General features: G+C 43.2%; 1 protein-coding gene across 1 annotated transcript; it reads left to right on the forward strand.

The window, feature by feature from the left end:
- The first annotated feature begins 466 nt into the window (after positions 1–466).
- On the forward strand, positions 467–15,483 carry Ssr1 (signal sequence receptor subunit 1). Its single transcript, XM_021180138.3, has 8 exons — positions 467–657; positions 2,535–2,647; positions 5,048–5,135; positions 6,872–7,134; positions 8,590–8,666; positions 9,475–9,553; positions 11,531–11,624; positions 15,180–15,483. The coding sequence occupies exons 1-8, from the start codon at positions 579–581 to the stop codon at positions 15,245–15,247; spliced, it is 861 nt and encodes a 286-aa protein (XP_021035797.1). The 5' UTR covers positions 467–578; the 3' UTR covers positions 15,248–15,483.
- Positions 15,484–21,220: the final 5,737 nt, after the last annotated feature.

Raw genomic sequence — 21,220 nt, forward strand, 5'->3', positions numbered from 1 at the left:
AAATTTAAAAGAATAAAACTCCAGAACTCCGATTGTTTATTGCAGGGGGTAGAATTTTGTGACAAGGTGTTAACTCTGTAGCCCAGTCTTGCCCTGAACTCGCTACATAGCCCAGGCTGGTCTCCAGCTCGCTGCAATCCTCCTGCCTCCATCTCTCAAACTCTGGGGTTACAATGTAAGACATCACTTATGGCTTTTTAATTTTTTTTTGTTGTTGTTGTTTATTTTGCGTTATCCGCATCCTTTCCTTTCTGTCTTTCAACTGCCACACATGCGGGAAGTTTCCGCTCCTTGGTCCCTCAAAGATAAGCCTGCTCAGCCAGGCTCTCGCGGGAGCCCGGAGGCGCCCCTCGGCACCCCCCCCCCCCCCTTACCGCCGGCCACGTGACCTCCCGGCCCGCAGGCCCCGCCCCTGGGCGCTTAGAGGCCACGTCGACGGTGGCGGGGAGGGGCGACGGATGGCGCGCGTGCGTGCGTGCCCCGCCCCTCCACCGCGGCCCGGATGAAGAGTAACGCCATTACCGCCAGAGCCTCCGAGAGCCCTAGCGGACCCGCACTGGACGCTGATCGGCCGCACCATGAGACTCCTCCCTCGCCTGCTGCTGCTGTTCCTGCTGGCCTTCCCCGCCGCCGTGCTGCTCCGAGGCGGCCCCGGAGGTGAGAGACACGGGGCTGGGCTGGGGACCGCGGCCGACCCCCGGCTCTCGAGGGCCGTGCTGTCCCCCGCCCCGGGACCCCCCGCTGCTCGGCGCCCTCGGCGAGCGCGGGCCCGAAGCCCGCGATCCTCGGGACCCACGCCAGGGCCGGCCTCGGTTCTCCGCTCGCGCCCGCCGCGGGCCGCCCGTCCCCAGGCTCTGCGCTGACGTGTCTCTAGCCCCACGCCGGCGCGCCTCCATTCATTCGCCCACTGTCGATTCTCCTCCTCGGCGCGTGGATCGTGTTCGCCCGGCCCCTTCGCTCGCCCATCGCGGTCTGTGTGGACCGCGAGGCTCGGTGTCCAAATCCGTCCCCTTTCTCCGGCTGCTTGTCAGCCGCTACCGTAGAGTATGGCCGGATGGCCTCCTTCTTCCTTTTCTAATTTCTCTCCCTTCCCCTCCCTTTTCCAGTAAGTTTTTGCTGGTTGAAAATATGCTGCGAAAAAGTTATTTCGAGCTTTGTAAGTTTATTCTTTCCAACGATTGACCTGGGCTAAAAACTTGGCAGAATGTAAAAGCGTAGAAACTTGTTCCCCCTTGCCCGCCATGTCCATTAATTTTGCTAGTTTATAAAAACAACTAGTTTGAGTGGTCACCAGAAAGAATTCCTTTTCTTTCTCTAAGTTTCTGTGGCCCAGGGCATGAGAAATAAGGAGCCATGTTATGAGCTCTTTGGCCAAGCACACAGAAGTGCTTGGCTTCTACTTAGTAACTAGTATGACTTTGAATTATAGCTGTTAGGGATTTTGGCTTGGGAGTGTGGTGATGGGGACATAAGACAGATGTTGAGACCGAGTCTCATATAGGTAACCCTGGCTGCGTTGTAAGTTGGTGCCCTAGCTAGCACGTCCTTGAACTTATGATCCTTGTGCCTGTACCTCGGGGGTGCTGGGTTTCTGGGTGTCACCACACCCCGTGGATGAAGTGGTGGGGATGAACCCAGGGCTTCCATCGTGCCAGGCATGCAAGTCGCATATGCACACTATAACCTTAGACCATTGGGGTTTTCTTTCTTTCTTTAAAACGACTTTTGATAAATTACCTCTAAACTATGAATGAACTGTTTTAACTCGGGAAAGTAAAAAGACTTAAAAATACGTGGTCTTAAAGATACTGTGTTCTCTTGGGCTTTGCACATGTGGCTGTTCCCACATTTTCCCTCTCTGCTGGATTGCCACATCATCGCTCCCCAAGAAGTGGTAATAAGACCTGCTTGAACTTTAAAGGGCTTTGTAGAGTTTTGCCTGAAAGTGATGTTGTGTGATTTGTTGAGAAAGTTTTGTCAACAAGTCTCTGATTTATAAATTAGCATTATGATTAGCCCTTATTTTTTGATATTTTAAATGTCTGAAACAATGCTTGAAGTCATGTGCAAAAATAATTGGATTTTTTTTTCTTTGCCACTAACCACGAAGCTGCCACTGTTTATTTTAATTTTTTATTATATTTAGTGTGTGTGTGTGTGTGCCTGTCTGTCTGTCTGCCTTGTAGTCTATATCCAGAAGCTAGGGGACAATTTGCAGGGTGCATACCAAGAATGAAACTCACGTGGTCAGGCTTGGCAGCCAGTGCCCTTAACCACTGAGCCATTGGCTTGCCCTGGGTTTTTGGGTTTTTTTTTTTTTTTTTTTTTTGCCTTTTTATATTAAAAAGATTCCCATTAAAATTATAATGTAGTAGTTAAGACTACTAGTAAAAAATGTAAATATTTTTGTGCAGTGGCATTGCTCAACTGACCAGGGAGACTATATTACGATAGGTGGAACGTTTTCTTGTCTAGACCTCATGTTTAAAGACAATGATAAAAGGTTAACTGCTCATGTTTTATTTTATTTTCAGGGTCATTAGCTTTGGCTCAAGATCTTACAGAAGATGAAGAAATAGTGGAAGATTCAATAATTGAAGATGAAGATGATGAAGCTGAAGTAGAAGAAGATGAACCCACAGATTTGGTAAGTTCTGTATACCATATTTAGAATATAGCCGGGCGTGGTGGCGCACGCCTTTAGTCCCAGCACTCGGGAGGCAGAGGCAGGTGGATTTCTGAGTTCGAGGCCAGCCTGGTCTACAGAGTGAGTTCCGGGACAGCCAGGGCTACACAGAAACCCTGTCTCAAAACACCAAATAATAATAATAATAGAATATAGATGATATATTCTGAGCTAGAAATTCCATCTAAGAATACACTCTTTTTATAGGCAAGTTTGCCAATTACCTCTTCAATTATATGTGTATGGTTTTGTGTGGTACTTGGATGTGAGAGCAAATACTGGGGAGGCCAGGGGCGTTAGATCACAGGGAGCTGAAGTTGCAAACAGTTGTGACCTTTCAGACATGGGTCCCCTGCAAAAACAGTACTGCTCTGAGCCTCTGAGCTGTCTCCCCGGGGTTGGAATTGGCCTAAGGGCTAGTCACTGAGCATGAGCGCAAGGGCCTTCTGGAGTAGTGGGGAGACAGGGTACACTGGACAAGTCAAGATCATGTAGATGTGAATGTCGGTGGAACAGTGGAGGGAGGCTCGCACTAGACCCTGAGCTATTACATTTGGAGCCTGCAGCGCTTCGCTTCCTGGGTCTGTCTTTTTCTGTGCTTGTAACCTGCCATTGACTGCTATGGGGAGACTCTACCATAGAGCCCAGTACTCTTCTGGGTACTATGTTGAACAGATTTGTTTGTTTGCTTGGCTTTTGTTTGTTTGTTTTTTCGAGACAGGGTTTCTCTGTATAGCCCTGGCTGTCCTGGATCTCACTCTGTAGACCAGGCTGACCTGGAACTTAGAAATCCGCCTGCCTCTGCCTCCCGAGTGCTGGGATTAAAGGTGCGTGCCACCACTGCCCAGCTTTTTTTTTTTGCTTTCTTAAAGTTGGTATTTTTGGGTGTGTGTGTGTATGTGTTTGTTTAGGGAGCAGGAGTTGAAGAGCGAGCAGGAGTTAAAATACCTCTATGTAAGTAAGGGTTAGAGAAGATGGCTTAGAAGCTAGCTCTGAAATTTGTGCTCTCCTAATGACAGTAAGAATAACTGGCTCAGAGTTGGAGAGATGGCTCAGCAGGTAAGGTGCTGACCAGTCTTCCAGAGGACCTGGGTTCTCTTCCCCTGCACCCACATAGCTACTCAAAAACATCTGTAAGTCTAGTTCCAGGGGATCTGGTGCCCTGTCCTGGCTTCTGTGGATGCTGCTTGCATATGGTCCATAGCTTTTTTTTTTTTTTTTTTTTTTTTTTTAAAAAGGAGCTCAAATTAGAGTCATTGCAACATGCTTCCTGCTAATTTGCTAATTTTATTTCCTGCATCAGTCCTTCGTAGATTTTTTTTGTTTTCATTTGTATGGACATGCCAGCCACTTGATCAGAGCTTTGTTCTTCTATTACTTTTTGTTGTTGTTAGTGATTTGATATGTAGGTGCGTAGTGTCTCCTCTGAGTAAAAGACTGTTAATGTGTGTGCTATCTGTCAATCTGTGCCAAGTTTTCCGTTCTGAGGCTTTGCATCTTCAACCTGTCTCCTTACGTGAACAGCCTTGATCAGACCAGTACATTCCTGTTTCATAGCTGTAAATATTTGACCAAAGTAGTGCTTTGGGTAAGATAATTTAGAGAATATTGGAATTTAATTTAGGATTAAAGATGATGTTTAGGGCTTTGAAATTTGAGCCTACATGATAGTAATGGATTGTATCATTTTTCTGGATTACTTGAACTTTCTGGCACTGGAATGTACTGAACTGTGGAGAAAGGAGATCCAAAGGGGAGGAATTAGGTCTTTTTAAGAAGGTGGTCTGAATTTTTCTCATCACAAAAATAAATGGTCAGGATGAGCTGAAAGAGGAAGCGGAAGTATCCTTGTTATGTGAAGTCTGTGGAAGAAAGATGACCTCGTAGAGCTTCTATCCTTCCAGAAGTTACCTCTGGAACAGTGACCTCGAGCTTTGGTTGTAACTCCTCTCCAAGTTTCTCATTAGCAACTTAAACTCAGCAGTGAAGACAGGGGAGACTTGGGAGATAATGGCAGAGTCCTGAGTTGTCTTGACATTCATACGTCCACTCATGCACGCTTGATTCCACTTCCCAGAGCTGGAGGTTAAGGTGGAGAGAGACGGTGATCCAGGAGGTGGCTTTCCCAAGGAAAGGCTCATGCATCACATTCAGGATGTTCTGACTCCTAAACTTCGCAGTACAGAAACGACACTATAGATTGTGATACTAGGAGAGTGTGTACATGTTCTCCAATTAACAAAAGGAGAAGGAAGAACTGACAGACTAGAACCAACAAAGCAGCATTTCATCCCAGTCTAGGGAATTCAGTGATTTTCCAGCCCTTTCTCAACAATCTGTCTTTAATGATGTTTCCCTTAGGCAGAAGATAAAGAAGAAGAGGATGTATCTAGTGAACCAGAAGCTTCACCGAGTGCAGACACAACTATTCTGTTTGTAAAAGGAGAAGGTAATGCAAAATTGTCCGTTTTAGTTCCAGTCTTACACGTGCGATTACTGATGTGTATAGCAATGCTGACTTTTAAAGGGAAAAATACATACTGTTTGGTTTACTAGAAAGTATCTCAAAGATACTTTTAAACCTGTGTTGTGTGTCTGTGGGTGCACATGTGCCCCTGGGAGCATGCTGACAGCTTGCCGGGGGCCTGCCCTTCCCCTGTGGGACCCAGGGACCAAACTCAGGTTGCCGGGCTTGCATGCCAGCACTTTTACTCACTAAGCCATCTTACCAGCCCCAAAGCCACCATTCTTGAAATGTCTTCTAAAGCTGTGTCAGTAATATCATTTTGTTTTGTTCTGAGGACTTGAGCTTAATCCCTGGAACACTGTTAAAGAGCCAGCAATCACATGAAAAAGCCAGTTCGGGTTCATGGAGAACGTGAGGCAGCTAGCCTGGGTGGGTTAGCACTGCAGAAATGAGAGCTCTTCCTCAGCAAGTGAAGGTGTGAACTGACTCCCAGAACAGTCTTCTACTCTGCCTGTGTACATACACAGACACACACACACAAACACTAGCTTCCAAAAGGAATTTATTCTGTTATTGAATTCAAGATCAACCTGCCTCAGCCCCTCAAGTGTTGAGATTACAGACACGCATTATCAGGCCTGCCTGGAATTTGGGAGTATATTTGAATGTTTAAAGGTCAGGAAAATACTAAATGTCTACAGTTAGGCCTTGGTTATAGCATAACATTAATTTGAAAACGAAACAGTTGCATATTTCTTGTTCCAAATACATGGGACCAGAAGTGGTTTTTTTATTTGTTTGTATTGTTCTGTTTTGGGCTTTAGAGTAAGGAGCTATGGAGGATGGAGTTTATTTCACATACAGTCTCATCACTTGAGACTTGTATCTTCCACGTGTAGCATCCTGTTGGCTTACAAAGGATTAGGCTTTGGAGCATTTCCAATCTTCTGGTTAGGGCTCCTCAAATTCTTGAGTCCCTTTATTTATTGAGGGCTTTGTAGACAGCATTGTTCTTAATACGTAATACATACAGTATTTAATCCCAGCAAACCCTGAGGGTATAGTTAGTGTTGATTTGGGGTTTAAAGAGGTTAAGAGACTTGAACTAAGGTTACCCAGAGCATAAAATCGATTGTGGAGACAGGATTCAAGTCCAGATATGTCTGTTCTATGGCCTGTGTTATACTAGGTGAATCAGCCCATTAGACTGACTACAATGTTATAGAAGACTTAACATCAGAAAGCATTAGTTGTCTTGGTCTTAAGTATTCTGTTTTCTATGTATTCTAATTTTATGCCCACAGAAAGTAATTGGATTGCTGGGGGTGTGCTCTGTAGTTCTTCACATACCTAGGATGCACAAAGACCCATTCTGTTCTCAACACTTTAGAAAAGGGAATTTGAGTTTATGACTCCTCCTCATTTTATTTTGTAGTAATATTGGATTGTATAAACCTGTTGGGTGATAATCTTGTTACCATGATTTTCTTAGCCTCTTAATCTGGATGTTATTTGGCTGAAATTATAATGCCCAGTTTATGTCTTAAATTGGAATCCCAGAGAACAGACAGGAAAGACTGCATTTAGACAACAGCCCTGGGTTCTCGGAGCTGGTGTGTGCAGTCACTGGAGTGCTCTGCTGAGGAGGGGTCTGCACCCATGTCCATGTCTGTGTTCCACTTTGAGCCTAACCCCACCCCTCCTATTCTGTGTTTTAGATTTTCCAGCAAACAACATTGTGAAGTTCCTCGTTGGCTTTACAAACAAGGGGACAGAAGATTTTATTGTTGAATCTCTAGATGCCTCGTTCCGTTATCCTCAGGACTACCAGTTTTACATCCAGAATTTCACAGCTCTTCCTCTAAACACTATAGTGCCACCCCAGCGGCAGGCAACCTTTGAGTATTCCTTCATCCCTGCAGAGCCGATGGGAGGGCGGCCCTTTGGTCTGGTCATCAATCTGAACTACAAAGATTTGAATGTAAGACCTTTGAGTTGTATTTTGTTTGTTAGAGATTGTCCCGTCTGTTTAAGTGCATATTTTGTGATTCAAACTGTAATAGGCAACAGAAATACAAAAGGAATTGCCTGTCTGTCTCTTATCTACATTTATGAGATGGTGAGAGAGATGGCCTAAAAAAAGCACTAGCGTAATGGTGAGGGGCGTGCCTGAGCTGTGTGCTGGGTCGCTGTGTGGGAAGTGACTTGAGCGGGGTCTTGACAAGGGCAAGGAAGTGTGCAGTAGTAGAGTCTGCTCCTACTTGGTCAGACATTGTTCTGTCCCAGTTGTAGACCTGCTCATTTAAATGATTCTAAAGATTTTTTACTGCTTTGGTCTTTTGTATACTCAGAAGTAAAATACAACCCACTCTAAAATAACAGTTTTATCAGCTTTATGTGTTAACCTCACATATGTCTGAGAGGGATGTACTGCTGCAGGGAATAGACCCCGAGTGACAGACAGCTCTAGGTGAAGGTGTGTTTACCCTTCCCTTTCCCAAGAGCTCCCTGCAAGGAGGGGGTTCCCACCTCCCTCACCACAGGTCAGTGCCTAAACCTTGTATCTTCAGCCAGGCCCTGCATTGCGGTGTGCTTTCCTGTAAGTTAGTGCAGAGGAAAAGCTTTTCATTCTGTCTTGAGTGAGACATTTAAATAGGGTTATTTCATTTCGTGGTGTCTTATCAAGTCATAGTTTTTAAATAGAGTTGAGCTGGGTTCGCTTTGGGTGTGCAGTGCTTCCTTTGTGGAAGAGCAGCTGTGGATCCCAATGGTTTCCTATGTTGGAAAACTGAAGTTTGGTTAAATCGTCAAAATATTTTTTTTAAAGATTTATTTAATTTATATAAGAACATTATCACTGTCTTCAGACACAGCAGATGAGGACATTGGATCCCATTACAGATGGCTGTACCATGCCTTTACTGAGAATTGAACTCAGGACCTCTGGAAGAGCTGTAGCCCCTCAAAATTATTTTAAGATGATAATGGAAAAACAATACTTTAGTCCTGGAAGTCACTGACTTGTTCCTTAAAGTGGAATTGGTTTTCAGTCTGCTCTCCGTTAGCGCATGGACCTGACTTCTGTCTCGGCTCTGCCCCTGCAGCTGTGCTCTCCATGTTTGCCGACTGCAGGTGGGGGCTGGAGCTACTGAGGATCGAGTTCTGGGCTCTGCTGCTGTCTGCCAGTGTGCTGTGGCCACCTCTGCCGTCCCTGATCCCTGCAAAAAGTACAGGGAGACTTTGGAAAGCTTCTAGGCGTTTCTGTTCTGTCGGAGAATTAGACCAGGCATTGAATAGTACAATTATGGCTTTGTTGTCTCTTCCAGCCAATGGCGGGAAAGGCGAGTCTGTTAGGATAACAGTTCTGAGAACACTTGTAAGTTTTATTCTTTGAGCACATCTCTCATGTGAATTTTAACATCTGTTTCTTAAACAGGGCAATGTATTCCAGGATGCTGTCTTCAATCAGACGGTCACAGTTATTGAAAGAGAGGATGGGTTAGATGGAGAAACGTGAGTAAAACTGCACCTGTGCCTCTGGAAGGTGCTGTGCTCAGATTGCAGGCACCTTAAATGGTCAGAGTGTGGTGGCCCTACAGATTGAGGGAGGGCGAGTTCATACCGTGAACTGATACAAGTCCGGGAAGAGTGGAGCCTGAGCACTGCTTCTACAAAGCCAGTGGCTGATGGTCTCCTTTCCCAAAGTCTTTTCTGCCCCAGTCTTTACGTTGAGCCTTAGCGTATCTAACTTTGTGCCTCTGAGATAATTACAAAAGTAGAAAGTTTTTTTCTTAAAAATGTTTTGTTCTGCCGGGCGTGGTGGCGCACGCCTTTAATCCCAGCACTCGGGAGGCAGAGGCAGGCGAATTTCTGAGTTCGAGGCCAGCCTGGTCTACAAAGTGAGTGCCAGGACAGCCAGGGCTACACAGAGAAACCCTGTCTCGAAAAACCTAAAAAAAAAAAAAAATGTTTTGTTCTGAGTGAAGCATTATCTGTGAACATAAGTGTGACTCACTTGAAGGGATTTATAAACCCAATTGTGAAAAATGATATAAATGTGAAGAAAAACTACTGAAATGGCCTTAAACTGAGTTTGAAGTCAAACACATTTTTAGATGGTAGAATTTTTTTTATTGACAAAGTGTTCTTAATTTAGTAAAAGGAAATTTGTAAAGCTTGTAAGCCTGGAACTATTTAACATGGTGGATTTCTTTTTCTTCCATACTTGAGAAGCTATTGAAGCATGTATTAGGATTTTGTTTTTTGTTAGATATGGCATTTATAAATTAACATCAGCTATATTTTCTTTTTCCTGTGCCAGAATTTTTATGTATATGTTCCTTGCTGGTCTTGGGCTTCTAGTTGTTGTTGGCCTTCATCAGCTCCTGGAATCTAGAAAGGTAATTATGAATGAGCAACCCTGACAGCCACATTCAGGGTTAGAGTACCGACTGCACTGGAGGCCCCTCGGCTTCTCACTTTACTGTGGGTTTGTGGACTTGGAATGTTGTTGGTCCTTTTTAAAACAGTGCCCAGACAAGACTTTCCATACGTGACTTGAATTTCTTGATCTGTATGTACATACCCAGTTATTGTACTGATTGCTCTCTCTAAAGTGATCTTTACAGTTAACGTAATAATGTTCCTTGAGTTCAGAAAGATTTTGTTCTACTTAATACATTTTTCTCATGGATGGGTTGTATTATCTGTAATCAACCAATTTATTTTTTATGTATTCAGAATTTATGGGCTGTGTAAAACTGGTTAGTTAGATATTGGAGTTTCTACCTGATAGGCAAGCGCTTTACACTGAGCTATAACTATAGCCCTTGGTTTTTGAAACAGGATTTTCCTGTGTAGTCTTTAAGGCTGGCTGTTGAGCCCAATGTAGCTCAGTCTGGCCTCTCATGGTCCTCCTGTATCCTCCCAGGTGCTGGGATTACAAACTTACACCAACCTTCCCCTTAGATCTGAGACAGTCTTGCCATGTAGACTGGCTGGCCTAGAGCTTACCGTGTACACTAGGCTGGACTCAACATGAAAAGATGCACCTGCTTCTGCCTCCTGAGTGCTGGGATTAAAGGTGTGCGCCACCATGTACAGCTTCCTGCACAGATTGTGGTGGTTTTTTTTTTTTTTTTTTTAAAGATTTATTTATTTATTATATGTAAGGACACTGTAGCTGTCTTCAAACACACCAGAAGAGGGAGTCAGATCTCGTTACGGATGGTTATGAGCCACCATGTGGTTGCTGGGATTTGAACTCCGGACCTTCGGAAGAGCAGTCAGGTGCTCTTACCCACTGAGCCATCTCACCAGCACCAGATTGTGGTTTTTAAATTGCAAAGCAGAGCTAAAGAAAATGGAGTTAAATGGGTTTTATTTGCAGTATTTTAGGAGATGGGCTACAAAGAAAGTCTCTCCCACTCTCTTGGGGTTTTTTGGTTTTTGTTGTTGTTGTTGTTTGTTTTTGAGACAGGATTTCATGTAGCCTAACCTGGCCTTGAACTTACTGTGCTGCAAAGGCAGGCTTTGAATTCCTCCTGCATCTCCCTACAGTGTACTGGGATTGCATGTACACACTATGCCTTGAAAATTTCACACTTTTAGATGAATTCAATGTTGTTGGCCTATATGGGACTTTATGTGTTTTGTATCTGTACCTGTTGTTTAATTCTTTCGCAAACAGTACAAGATTGCCCGCTTACAGCATTTCATTAATTAACCTCCATTTCATTGGCTATACAGAAAATCAGTGATGTAACAACAAATTAAGTTCTGTAACGGGTAAGGATCTATATAGGCTGCAAATGATCAAGAAGATGTATTCTTTGAAAGCACTTTCCTCTCATGGCATGTGTACATGTGCATTCACATGTGTGTATTTAGGCACATGTAAGGAGGTCAAAGGTCAAGTTGGAGTTGATTTCTTTCCTTCTACCATTTGGGACCCTGGGATCAAATGCCAGGTCATCGGGCTTGGCTGCAAGCATCTTTTCTCAATAAGAAGCCATCTTGCTAGCCCAGGACTGACTGTGTATCCTTAAGCATGCTTTCATCTTCCTTGCAGACAAAATGTGTATTAGGGTTTTAAAACAAGAAAAGAATGAAATTTGTCTGCTAAGATATGCAAATTATGTATGTTGATCAATGTTTTTAAAATTAGAATACACAGAAGACAGTGGTGGAACACGACTTTAATCCTAGCACTCAGGAGGCAGAGGCAGGTGTGTCTCTGAGTTTGAGGCCAGCATGGTCTACAGAGTTCCAGAGCACCAGAGCTATAAAGAGAAACACTGCTTCAAAACAAAAAACTTTTTAGAATAAACAATGCTGTGATGTGTCTTCGTAAAAATCTGTCTTTTATGTTCTTGTAGCGCAAGAGACCCATACAGAAAGTAGAGATGGGTACCTCAAGTCAAAATGATGTTGACATGAGTTGGATTCCTCAGGAGACCTTGAATCAGATCAGTAAGTAGCCTTACAAACTTGGTGAACATTTTTTCTTTACATGGAAATTAGTTTCGATTCAGCCAAAAATGTTTGGTCAGTACTATTTTACATTGATCTTTTCCATTGCTTGTTAGACTCTAGCACAATAATTAGTGACACACTTAGTGATGTGTTCTGTTTATAGTGTTTTATGGTTTAATTTGGAAGTGTTTTTAAACATGCAGCTTATTTGTAAATGTCTGACTTCTTTCTAATTTATTTCCTTCTTTTCCTTCCTGTTGCTTCAGTGCAGAGTAGAAGAGGTGAGGTGATTAACTTCTTCAGCAGGCTTTGCTACAGTTTTGGGGGTTCTTGCATAGTGCATGAATACAGCAAGTTTAATGAATAGAACTGTATTTTTGTGGGAAAACTGCTACAAACTACTTTTGAAAGAATAAATCTAAAGTATTACTTAATATAGTGTGCTTTATACTAATTTTTATGAAGGAATATAGAAAAAATTTCCCCATTTGGTGAGTGACTTTTTAAAAAGCACTTGTGGGTCTGGAAAGCTTGCTCAGTGGTTAAGAGCACTGGCTGTTCTTCCAGAGGGTCCATTTCCAAGCGCCCACATGGCAGCTCACAGCTATTTGGGCCTCCACTTCTAGAGGATCCAGCCCCTTTTCTGGCCTCCACAGACACTGTGGTGCACAGACATCCGTGCAGGCAGAACACTCAGTCATACACATTAAAAGAGAGAGAGCATTCAGGTTAGCATCATTGTAGAGAACTTAAATTGTACAAGAATTATAAAATTCTCTCCTTGACATCACTAACACTATTTTCTATAACTAATCTGTACTTACATATAAAATGATTTTCTGTACATATGTGTTCAGAACATTTTCCCTCAACACAGTGTAGGACACGTGTAGGCATTTTGAGCTTTGACTAATGAGATTTTTCTGATAAGCATTTTACATTTTAGGGTGGAATGGGTCTACTTTCCTTTAAGTATTTTTTTTTACCATATAGACCCACAGTTCTGCTGGTTATTTTTTTAATAGAAAAGAATTAGAGTCATCCCTTAATAATGCTTTAAATGTATACAAAGCCACAAATACAAAAACCTTGTCTCATAAATGCTGTTAAGTGGGTGGGAGGGTAGTTCAGTTGGTGAAGTGTGTTGCTCAGTCATGAAGACGATTGCTGTGATCCCAGAGCCCCAGCAGAATAAGCCAAGGGCGGTGGGATACGTTGTACCCTCAGTACTGGAGGCAGAACCAAGCAGCTGGCTGGGGTTTGCTGGTCAGCCCAGCCTACTGATGAGCCAGTGAGAGTCTCTAAAAACAAGATCCTGCCTGGTTCCTCAGGAACAGCACCCAGAGCTGTCTTCTGACCTCTTCATAAACCTAAACACACCCTTCATGTGCACACAGGGCCACACACTTGTGTGTCTCAATCATTTAACAAAGAATTCAGGTCATGTGTGATGGCAAATGCCCGAATTTCAGGACTAAAAAGGCTGAGGCAGAGGAATCCCATTTTGGGGGCCCTCCTGGGCTCTATAATAAGATTCTCTCCAAAACCAAACAAAAGTGAGCTGCAGTTCGCTTCCATGAACTCCTGGGTGAGGGGTAGCCTGTGATGTTGTCCGAGGCAGGGAAGGAAGATGGATCTGAGCGCTGGTAACACTAAACACCAGGACAATCCCACTGTAACACTAAACAAACACCAGGACAATCCCACTGTTGCAGTTTCCCCACGGTGAGATGGCTTGGCTTTGCTTAGCATGTTGTAAATGGGTGGTGGAGGCACTCTCTGTTTTCTGGTATATGATATGAGGGGTTCTTTTCATTCATGATTCTTTTTCTCCACCTAGAGTTTAAAGTTTACTCTGGAAAAAGAAAGTATTTTGACTTTAGGTACTTGAGTTAGGTTTCTTCCTTAGGTTTTCGCCCACCCAGAATAGGCAGTAATGGTAAATGTTCGTCTTTGATAGCTGAGAAAGTCGTGATACACATATGTGATTACTTTTTGTTTAAACACCGTGCTTTTTTCTGCTGTTAAGGTATTTGAAACTATTTTCCCCCAAAACAAATGTCTGTAGAGTCTTAAAGACTGCTCTCGCCTGCCTGCTGCCTAACCTGAGCCACTGTTGGGAAGGTTAGCTGAAGTGGCTCTTTTGAGTGGAATTGAGTCAGGCATCAGAAGTCTGCAGAAGGAGGCCTTTCATTAAACTACCATGCTACAGGTGGTTGGATTACTGGGGTTTAGCAGTCACATCATCCCTACTGCTCACAGTGATAGCTCACAGGTGATTGGGTAGTGCTTCCTGAATCTTCACAAGCTATATATTTAGCTTACTTATTTAAAAAAAGATTTTTGGAAATTGTTCAACTGGAGTCATGTATGCAGACATAAGAGCATCCTTTGTCTTTAAGTATTGTTGATAAATATTTACTATAAAATACATACTGATTAATTTTTTAGAAAAAGGAATGTTAGGCATATTCATTTTCCTTCTTTTTTGGGCATATTCATTTTCATTTCATAAAATGTTTATAAATAAACCTCATACCTTGGTGAAAGTATCTTTTTCCAGTTTTTACTTTTTTTAATATGCACAAATCATTTGGTGGTGACAGGGGATGACAGGACCTTATATGGTGCCCAACCTGGCCTTGTACGTGGTAGGTTCAGATGATTCTACTGCCTCAGCAGTTAGCACACGACACCAGGCTGTATATGTTTTCTGTATTATTTTTATTTTTGAAAAATAGTGAGCTATTGTACCTAGTGTGTAGAGTATACTTAGAACGTAATGAGGGGGTGTGTCAGATCTTCACTTGTCCTTTCTTCTGAAACAGTTTTGCTAGCTACAGCCCAGGCTGCCCTCGGACTCCGCTTCCCCAGGGCTAAGAGTACAAGCATGTACCACCATGCCCGTCTAAGCCCTCTGTTTCTAAAAGAAACATATAGATTATTTCTTTTATAAGATGGAAGAAACTCAGCACCACATATGTTTCTGTTAACTTGTAAAGAAAAGCTGTGTATTGGAGTGGTTTTTAGCATTGAGGCACTAATGGCCTTTGTTTGCTTCTTCCAGTTAAGTTTGTATAGTTGCCAAAACTTAATGCACCCGCAAAGACTGAATTTTGTGTTTGTGCTGTACGTAGATACGCTCCAATTCTATCTTTTAAATGTTGTTTGTTTTTGAAGAAGAACTTGCTAGGTTTGAGCTCCTAATCCTGCGTCCATCTCCCAAGTGCTGTGATGTAGACCTCTATGCCTGGGTCTTTTAAAGCATTTCAGAATTCTTACTTGTGCACTTGTAAGCATGTTATTGAATGTGTATGGTGTCTGCAGCAATAAAGCAACCATTGTCCAATCATTTCCTATGTTAGATATAAAAATGTTATTTTAATTGGTATTACCCTAGAAGGATATCTTTAAAGTTCTTTTAAAAAACCAAGAGCTAGGTAAGAGGCATTTGTTATGGGGTGTGGGTGTGTGAGAGGTGGGTATGTTGAGTTTAGAGCTGCCTGAGAAGCAAACCTCTCTTGCTTTAACTTGCTCCTTTTTTTTTTGTAGATAAAGCTTCTCCCAGAAGGCAGCCCCGGAAGCGGGCGCAGAAGCGATCGGTGGGATCTGATGAGTAAATGTTGTCTGTGCCGCAGTGCAGTCTGTGCTTGCCCTGCCCTCGTGTTCTTGGCCTCCTGGGAATGAGTGCAGAGAGGCCATGCCACCATAGATGCCAACTGCTGCTTATGTGTGGACTGAGCAGTCGGAGTCTGTGGCCATACAATTGCTGAAAATGCACTGCATTGGTTTTCTAAAGTAACAAATTTGGGTTTTTTTTTTTTTTAAAAAAACCATTAAACTGTGTGGGTGTGGATGTCTGTGAGCAGTTGTCTTACCAGAATCAATGTTAAACTACCTGAAACACATCTTTAGCATACTCAGCAAAAACACTCTCTCTACTTCCCTTGTGCTAGTTTCCCGTTTTGACCCCAAGTTCAATTAATATTTTTTCCCAGTGTGGTTTTAGGTGAATTGTTTTGAGGAAATAATTTGTTTATTTCTTGGACTCGATCAAATCCAAACTGAGGGCACAAGCCAGCCTTCTGCTTGCTGTCTGTCACAGCTTGTATCTAACTGCACAGCAGGGGTGGCTGCTGTGAGCATCAGAGGCATGCTGGGTAGTTTCTGCTGTCTGCTGTGTGCACCCTTCAGGAACTTACCAATGGAGTCAAGGAATTTTGGAATCACTAGCAACAAAATAGTGAAGCCTGACAATTCTACTGACACTAGTATATAAATCTTAATTCTATGCCTGTTTTTGTTTGGTTTGGTTTTTTAACAAAGAATAGTATGTTTGTGCAGACTGGACTGTTGTGTTGTCCATTGTCCACGTGGCCTGGGAGCCTCTGGGGTGGCCTCTTTGCTTTGCTTGTTTGTTGTTGGCTTTAAGCAGACATTTGTTCTTAGTAGAAAGAATTTTAAGAAACAGTTGTCATGGTCTGTAATCCAAGGGTCCCATTTTAGGAGCAGGAATACATTTTAGTTAACCCCGATCTCCAGGAGCCTTCATCGGGAAGCTTTAAAGTAATTACACGGTCGACCCTTTGACCCTGTCTGGGGAGTTTTGGATGCTCACCTACTTTTTTTGCCTTTATTAACATGAAAAATTCCCAAACTTCAAGCACTTAAGATTTCAAGACCAAAATTAAGTTGGGTTTGAAATAAGCTGACTTGAGTCATCCCTGCCTGACCTAGTGACTTCACTTGCCATTGTTGTCACACTTCCTAGAAGTTACAGGAATGTTGAATGGGACTTGTAAGAGGCTTCCTTCCCTCTGTCTTTGAAGCCATATTCTGCCTGCGTGTATTATAAGGAAGTGGTAATTTCAGTAGCTTTTCTATTCCTGACCTTTTTCATTCTTGTTTTCTTGTGGTCTAATCCCTTCCACACACACCTAAAGGAAAGCTACAAAATAAAACACACACAGAAACAAACTTGTAAGCTGTTTAATGTGTAAGCCAAAGCCAATAATGATTGAAGGTTTTCTGTGTCTTCTGTAATTGTTAATCACTTTGCAAAAGGGGGTGAAATGTCAAATTGCCTGTATTTGCATTTCTGGACTGTAAACTTTGTATGTAATATAATGTGTGTGGTTTTTAATTGAGCTGTATAATCTGTTTATTTTGAGCCCTACAGAACTGTATGGTTTTTTTACTTGATGTAATATAGGGGACCCTTCTCGTTCTCAAAAAAACATTTTCCAAAACCTCTGAATATCTAAATTTGGTAAGCTACTGTAGCACTGCAGTAAGGTATAAGTAATTAAAACCTTTAAATGGCCCATAGTGTTTAACTAAAAACCCGATAAAGCATGGGGAGTTGCAGGAACTACACTTAAAAGCCGCCACGTCGTCATCCCTGAGTAACTAACTGCCTTATAGTCCAGCTCTTTGTGTCTGAGGTCCAAATTAGAGCCTCGGGAGTGTAGAATGTATTACTTTTTAGTGTAGACTGGGAACAGTTGAAAACTTGAGTCTTCAGGTGCCAGGCGTCTACTATAGCATCAGTAAGTATTTAGCAGAAACTAACTCCATAATGAATGGAATTCAATTCCACACATGGTTTGTTCAAGCACACTTAATAAGTAGTCTACTTTTAAATGTCTTTTTTTAAAAATGTAAATACTTGGATGAAGCTTTTCTTTGTTTCAATATAGTCATTTCCGTCATGAACATTGTTTTCAGAATTTATCTTTTGAACAAGTTGGCTTTAGAATCTGTCAAGTGAATGTAAGGATCATGAGTATCAAACTCTGTCACTGACACTGAGAAGAGCGGATCCTAAAGCGCGGACCCGCTAGCTCAGGGTGTGTGGCTTCATCCTTTGGATCATGTGCTGTGTGTAGTAAGGGAGCTTGGGAACTGATAACTGCCCACCAAAGCTTTGCCTGAGAGGTTTGGAAAGGAGAACTGAGGCTCGGTATAAAAGGCTACAGGGGAAGAATCAGGTAGAAATGAGAAGTAGCAGTGACGTCAGAAAGTGGAACTTGGTAGGCATCAGCCTGGCATCATCGTTAGAGCGGTGAGCACTAGAACACTGAGAGTGGAGGTGGAGGTGGAGGTGTGGTTACGCCCTTCCTGCAGTGTGCAGAGGCCTTCCTGCTCTTGATAGAAAGGACGGTGAGCTTGAGGGTGCATTTGACCCACAACTTTTGTTTGTGTTTATTTGGGGTCTTACAACCTTGCTCAGCATGGTCTTGAATTCCTTCAGTATGGTGTGAAATCATTACAGTTTAACTCAGAACAACGTATATGCCCTCATCAAGACTTTGATAGACTAGATCCTTGATTTTTCTTTGAGCTCCAGAATTGTTTGCTTAAATGAAGACCGTTTGTAGGTAGAGTTGAGGTACTTTACTTGCATGGTGTTGGGTAGCATCTGCAGCCATGTAACGAGTCCGTAAACTTGGCCTGTGTTTCTTAAGTAAATCATCCTTACTCGGGTCAGAGAGGAGCAGCTGGTGCTCATTTCCTGTTTAGCAGTGTGCTTGTGATGGATGATAGATGAGAGGTTTCGCCTCTGCAGAGCACTTGCTAGGGTCCACAGGACTCAGCAGTTGCAGGTAGCTAAGCAATAGTTGGTTCAGGGCATTAATTGTGTTGATGTCTGCTTGGTTCTGTCCCTTTTTCCTTTACACAAAACTAGACTGTGATTATCTCTGAAGTGCTGGGAGTCTTTCTGGATTTTAGAATTGTGTGGGAACACACACACTGAGGCTGGGGACCCTGCAGTTGCCTTTGTAAGAAAGTGGGAAGGGAAGCTGGTTTATTAAACGTGAGTCCTGAGCTGTGTTCTGCGGGGTCCTCCTATTTATGAATCCTTACAACAGCTCCCTGGGGCAGGTGCATTGTCCTCTGTACATGGAAAAGAGCCACTGAATTGAAGTGACTTGGAGCCTGTCTGTTAAATGTGGCTTCAGAAGTGGCTTTTAAAACAAACAAACAGCCGGGCGTGGTGGCGCACGCCTTTAATCCCAGCACTCGGGAGGCAGAGGCAGGCGGATTTCTGAGTTCGAGGCCAGCCTGGTCTACAAAGTGAGTGCCAGGACAGCCAGGAAAAAAACAAAACAAACAAACAAAAAACCTTAGTATGTTTTCCTTTCACGCATACATTATTTCAGAAATTTAATAAAACCAAGCATTTAGGCAGCTTACAAATCTTTATTTTCTAGAATCCAGCAGCTATAAAGTAGAGATGGTATTGGTTTTGAATATACAGATGTGCTTGTACCATGCATACATTGAACACGCTTACCACTTAGCTCATGGGCACTGTGAGAAATGCATCGTGCATCTCTGTACTTAGCTCTGTGTGTGTGTGTGTAGAATTACTTGAATAGGAGATTTAATTTTTACTAGTTAACCACAACACCCCATTTAATCTTCATGAAATAATTTATGTTATATATCTCCCTATTAAAACAGCCATGTTCTTTACAAACATGTGGCAGTGTGTGGTGGTTCACGCCTGTAATCCCAGCCCTGGGAAGGTTGAGGTAGAGGGAACACGGAGACAGATCAGCCTGGCAACACCATAAGTTCCCGTTTCAAAAACAGAAACCAGTATGTTTGGATTGTTTGATTGGATTTTTGTTTAAGCTGAAATACCCATATTCATGTTAGAGATGGAGTGTATTATACAGGCATGTTGGGGTTGGTTCAGGTCTGGGGTTACAAGGCTTCTGATCTAGTTTCTATTCAGTTTGGGTTTTCTTTAGGCACAGTAAGACATCTCAAAGAAACTCCAGTGCATCTGGAAAGCCCAGAGGATAGCTCTCTGGTGTTGAAGGCACAGGTAATTCGTGCCTGGTGTGTTTCTGTGCTTTCCCCTAGATGGACTTCTGTAGGTGGCTGTGACAGTTTGTCCTTCCATTAGCATATCTCCCTCTGCCCTATTGTGAGCCCTGAGTCTTGTGTACAGTCTTGTCACACTTGGGTTGAAACCTGTTCCTACCTAAAGAAGCAACAGGGCAAGGCAGGTGGGTCTTAGTTTGAGGTCAGCCTGCTCTACTTGGTGTGTTCTAGACCAGCCAGAACTACATAGTGAGACCTTGGAATATAGTGAGTTCAAGAAAAAAAAGACAAGAACTTGGGAGGGGGGCGGGAGGCTGGAGAGATGGCTCATTGGTTAAGAGTACCTACTGCTCTTCCAAAGGTCCTGAGTTCAATTGCCAGCAACCCCATGGTGGCTCACAACTGTCTATAAAAGTATCTGATGCCCTCTTCTGGTGTATCTGAAGACAGCTACAATGTACTCATATAAATAAATAAATCCTTAAAAGATAACAACTAAGCATGACAAAATAAAATATAATAAAAAAGACAAGGACTAGGAGCGTAGTAGCTCAGTTGACAATGTCCTTGCAAGCGTGAGGATTTGGGGCTGGTCTCCAGAACCTGTGTGCAAATGCCAGGTGTACCATGTTCTGGGGAAGTAGAGGGGACAGAAGCCTCCCTGGACTTGTTGGCCAGCCCTGCCTCAAAGGTGGCGGTCACCCAAGGTTGTCCTCTGGCCTTCACATACCCTCATAAGAAAATGCAGGCTCGTTTTCACTTGTCATTTTTGCCAGGTGACTGGCATGGTTCATAAATACTTAGGTGGGGCTGAAGGGAGGACTCAGTGGTTAAGAGCATTTAGTGCTCTTGGAGAGGACCCGAGTCCGTTCCTAACATCCATATTGGGTGGTTCAGAACAGCACTTCATATATATATGGTTGAAATAATTCCTTGTAAGATGAATAAAAATTCCTAGTATTGAACTCATTAGCCATGAAACTGAATGAAAAGCTGGTGAGATGTGATCTGTCCCCATGGAAACTAGAAGGCACCTAGGTCTAAAGCTATGACCACTAATGAAAAGTTTATCCACAATCAGGTTCTTCATACGCTGAGTGAGAATGTGAAATTCTGCTTTTTTATTTGTTCTGTTAACTACAGACCTCTAGTCAGTACAGCAATGTCAAGAGGTGTTTCAAAATAGCTGTGTACTTAGAAAAGGGGAGGGGGAGGCCTCATAGCACCAGAGTTCAGATTCCAGGGTCGCAGTTAGAGGCAACTTTGGTTTCTTCTCTGATGGGTTGCCCTCTGCCCCCTGGGTGGTTAGGTGTTTCTGGAGTCAGGTGCATGCAGTGTGTCTTTTACACAACCACCCGTGACTGGTGGCTCCTCCTGTGTATGTGTGGTACTGTTACACTGCCCATGAAGTAGAGGGAGGGGCGACTAGAGGGAGGGGTGACGGTGCTGCGTGGATATAGATGAGAAGGACTACAGTCCACTAACCAAGCAAGGACAGCTCTTTCTTGGAAAAAGAGTAAACGTGCCAAGGGTGTGTGGGCGATTAGCGTGGGTGAGGCGCTAGGCTCAGTCCCCAGTACAAGAAGGGAAAAGGTAGGAAGGGCATGCAGTGTGCCTAGTCTGGTGGGTTAGTGATGAACCAGAGGGAGAAGGCTGGCAGGGCAGGTCTTCCAGTCTGTCAGCTTACAAGCTGATGGCTCTTTGTCGGCATGTTTAAAGCGGTCATATTTCCAGTGAAGCCTTCAGAAAACCATGAA

The sequence above is a fragment of the Mus caroli genome, unplaced genomic scaffold, assembly GCF_978045245.1.
Source record: "Mus caroli unplaced genomic scaffold, Mus_caroli_1 scaffold_15, whole genome shotgun sequence".
Lineage (NCBI taxonomy): Eukaryota > Metazoa > Chordata > Mammalia > Rodentia > Muridae > Mus > Mus caroli.

Bases quoted from the DNA above. Each gene is read 5' to 3' on its own strand.
- Ssr1 (XM_021180138.3), top strand. From the start codon at position 579: ATGAGACTCCTCCCTCGCCTGCTGCTGCTGTTCCTGCTGGCCTTCCCC. The intron at 8,667-9,474 runs GTGAGTAAAACT...TTCCTGTGCCAG, and splicing joins GATGGGTTAGATGGAGAAAC to AATTTTTATGTATATGTTCC. The intron at 9,554-11,530 runs GTAATTATGAAT...ATGTTCTTGTAG, and splicing joins AGCTCCTGGAATCTAGAAAG to CGCAAGAGACCCATACAGAA.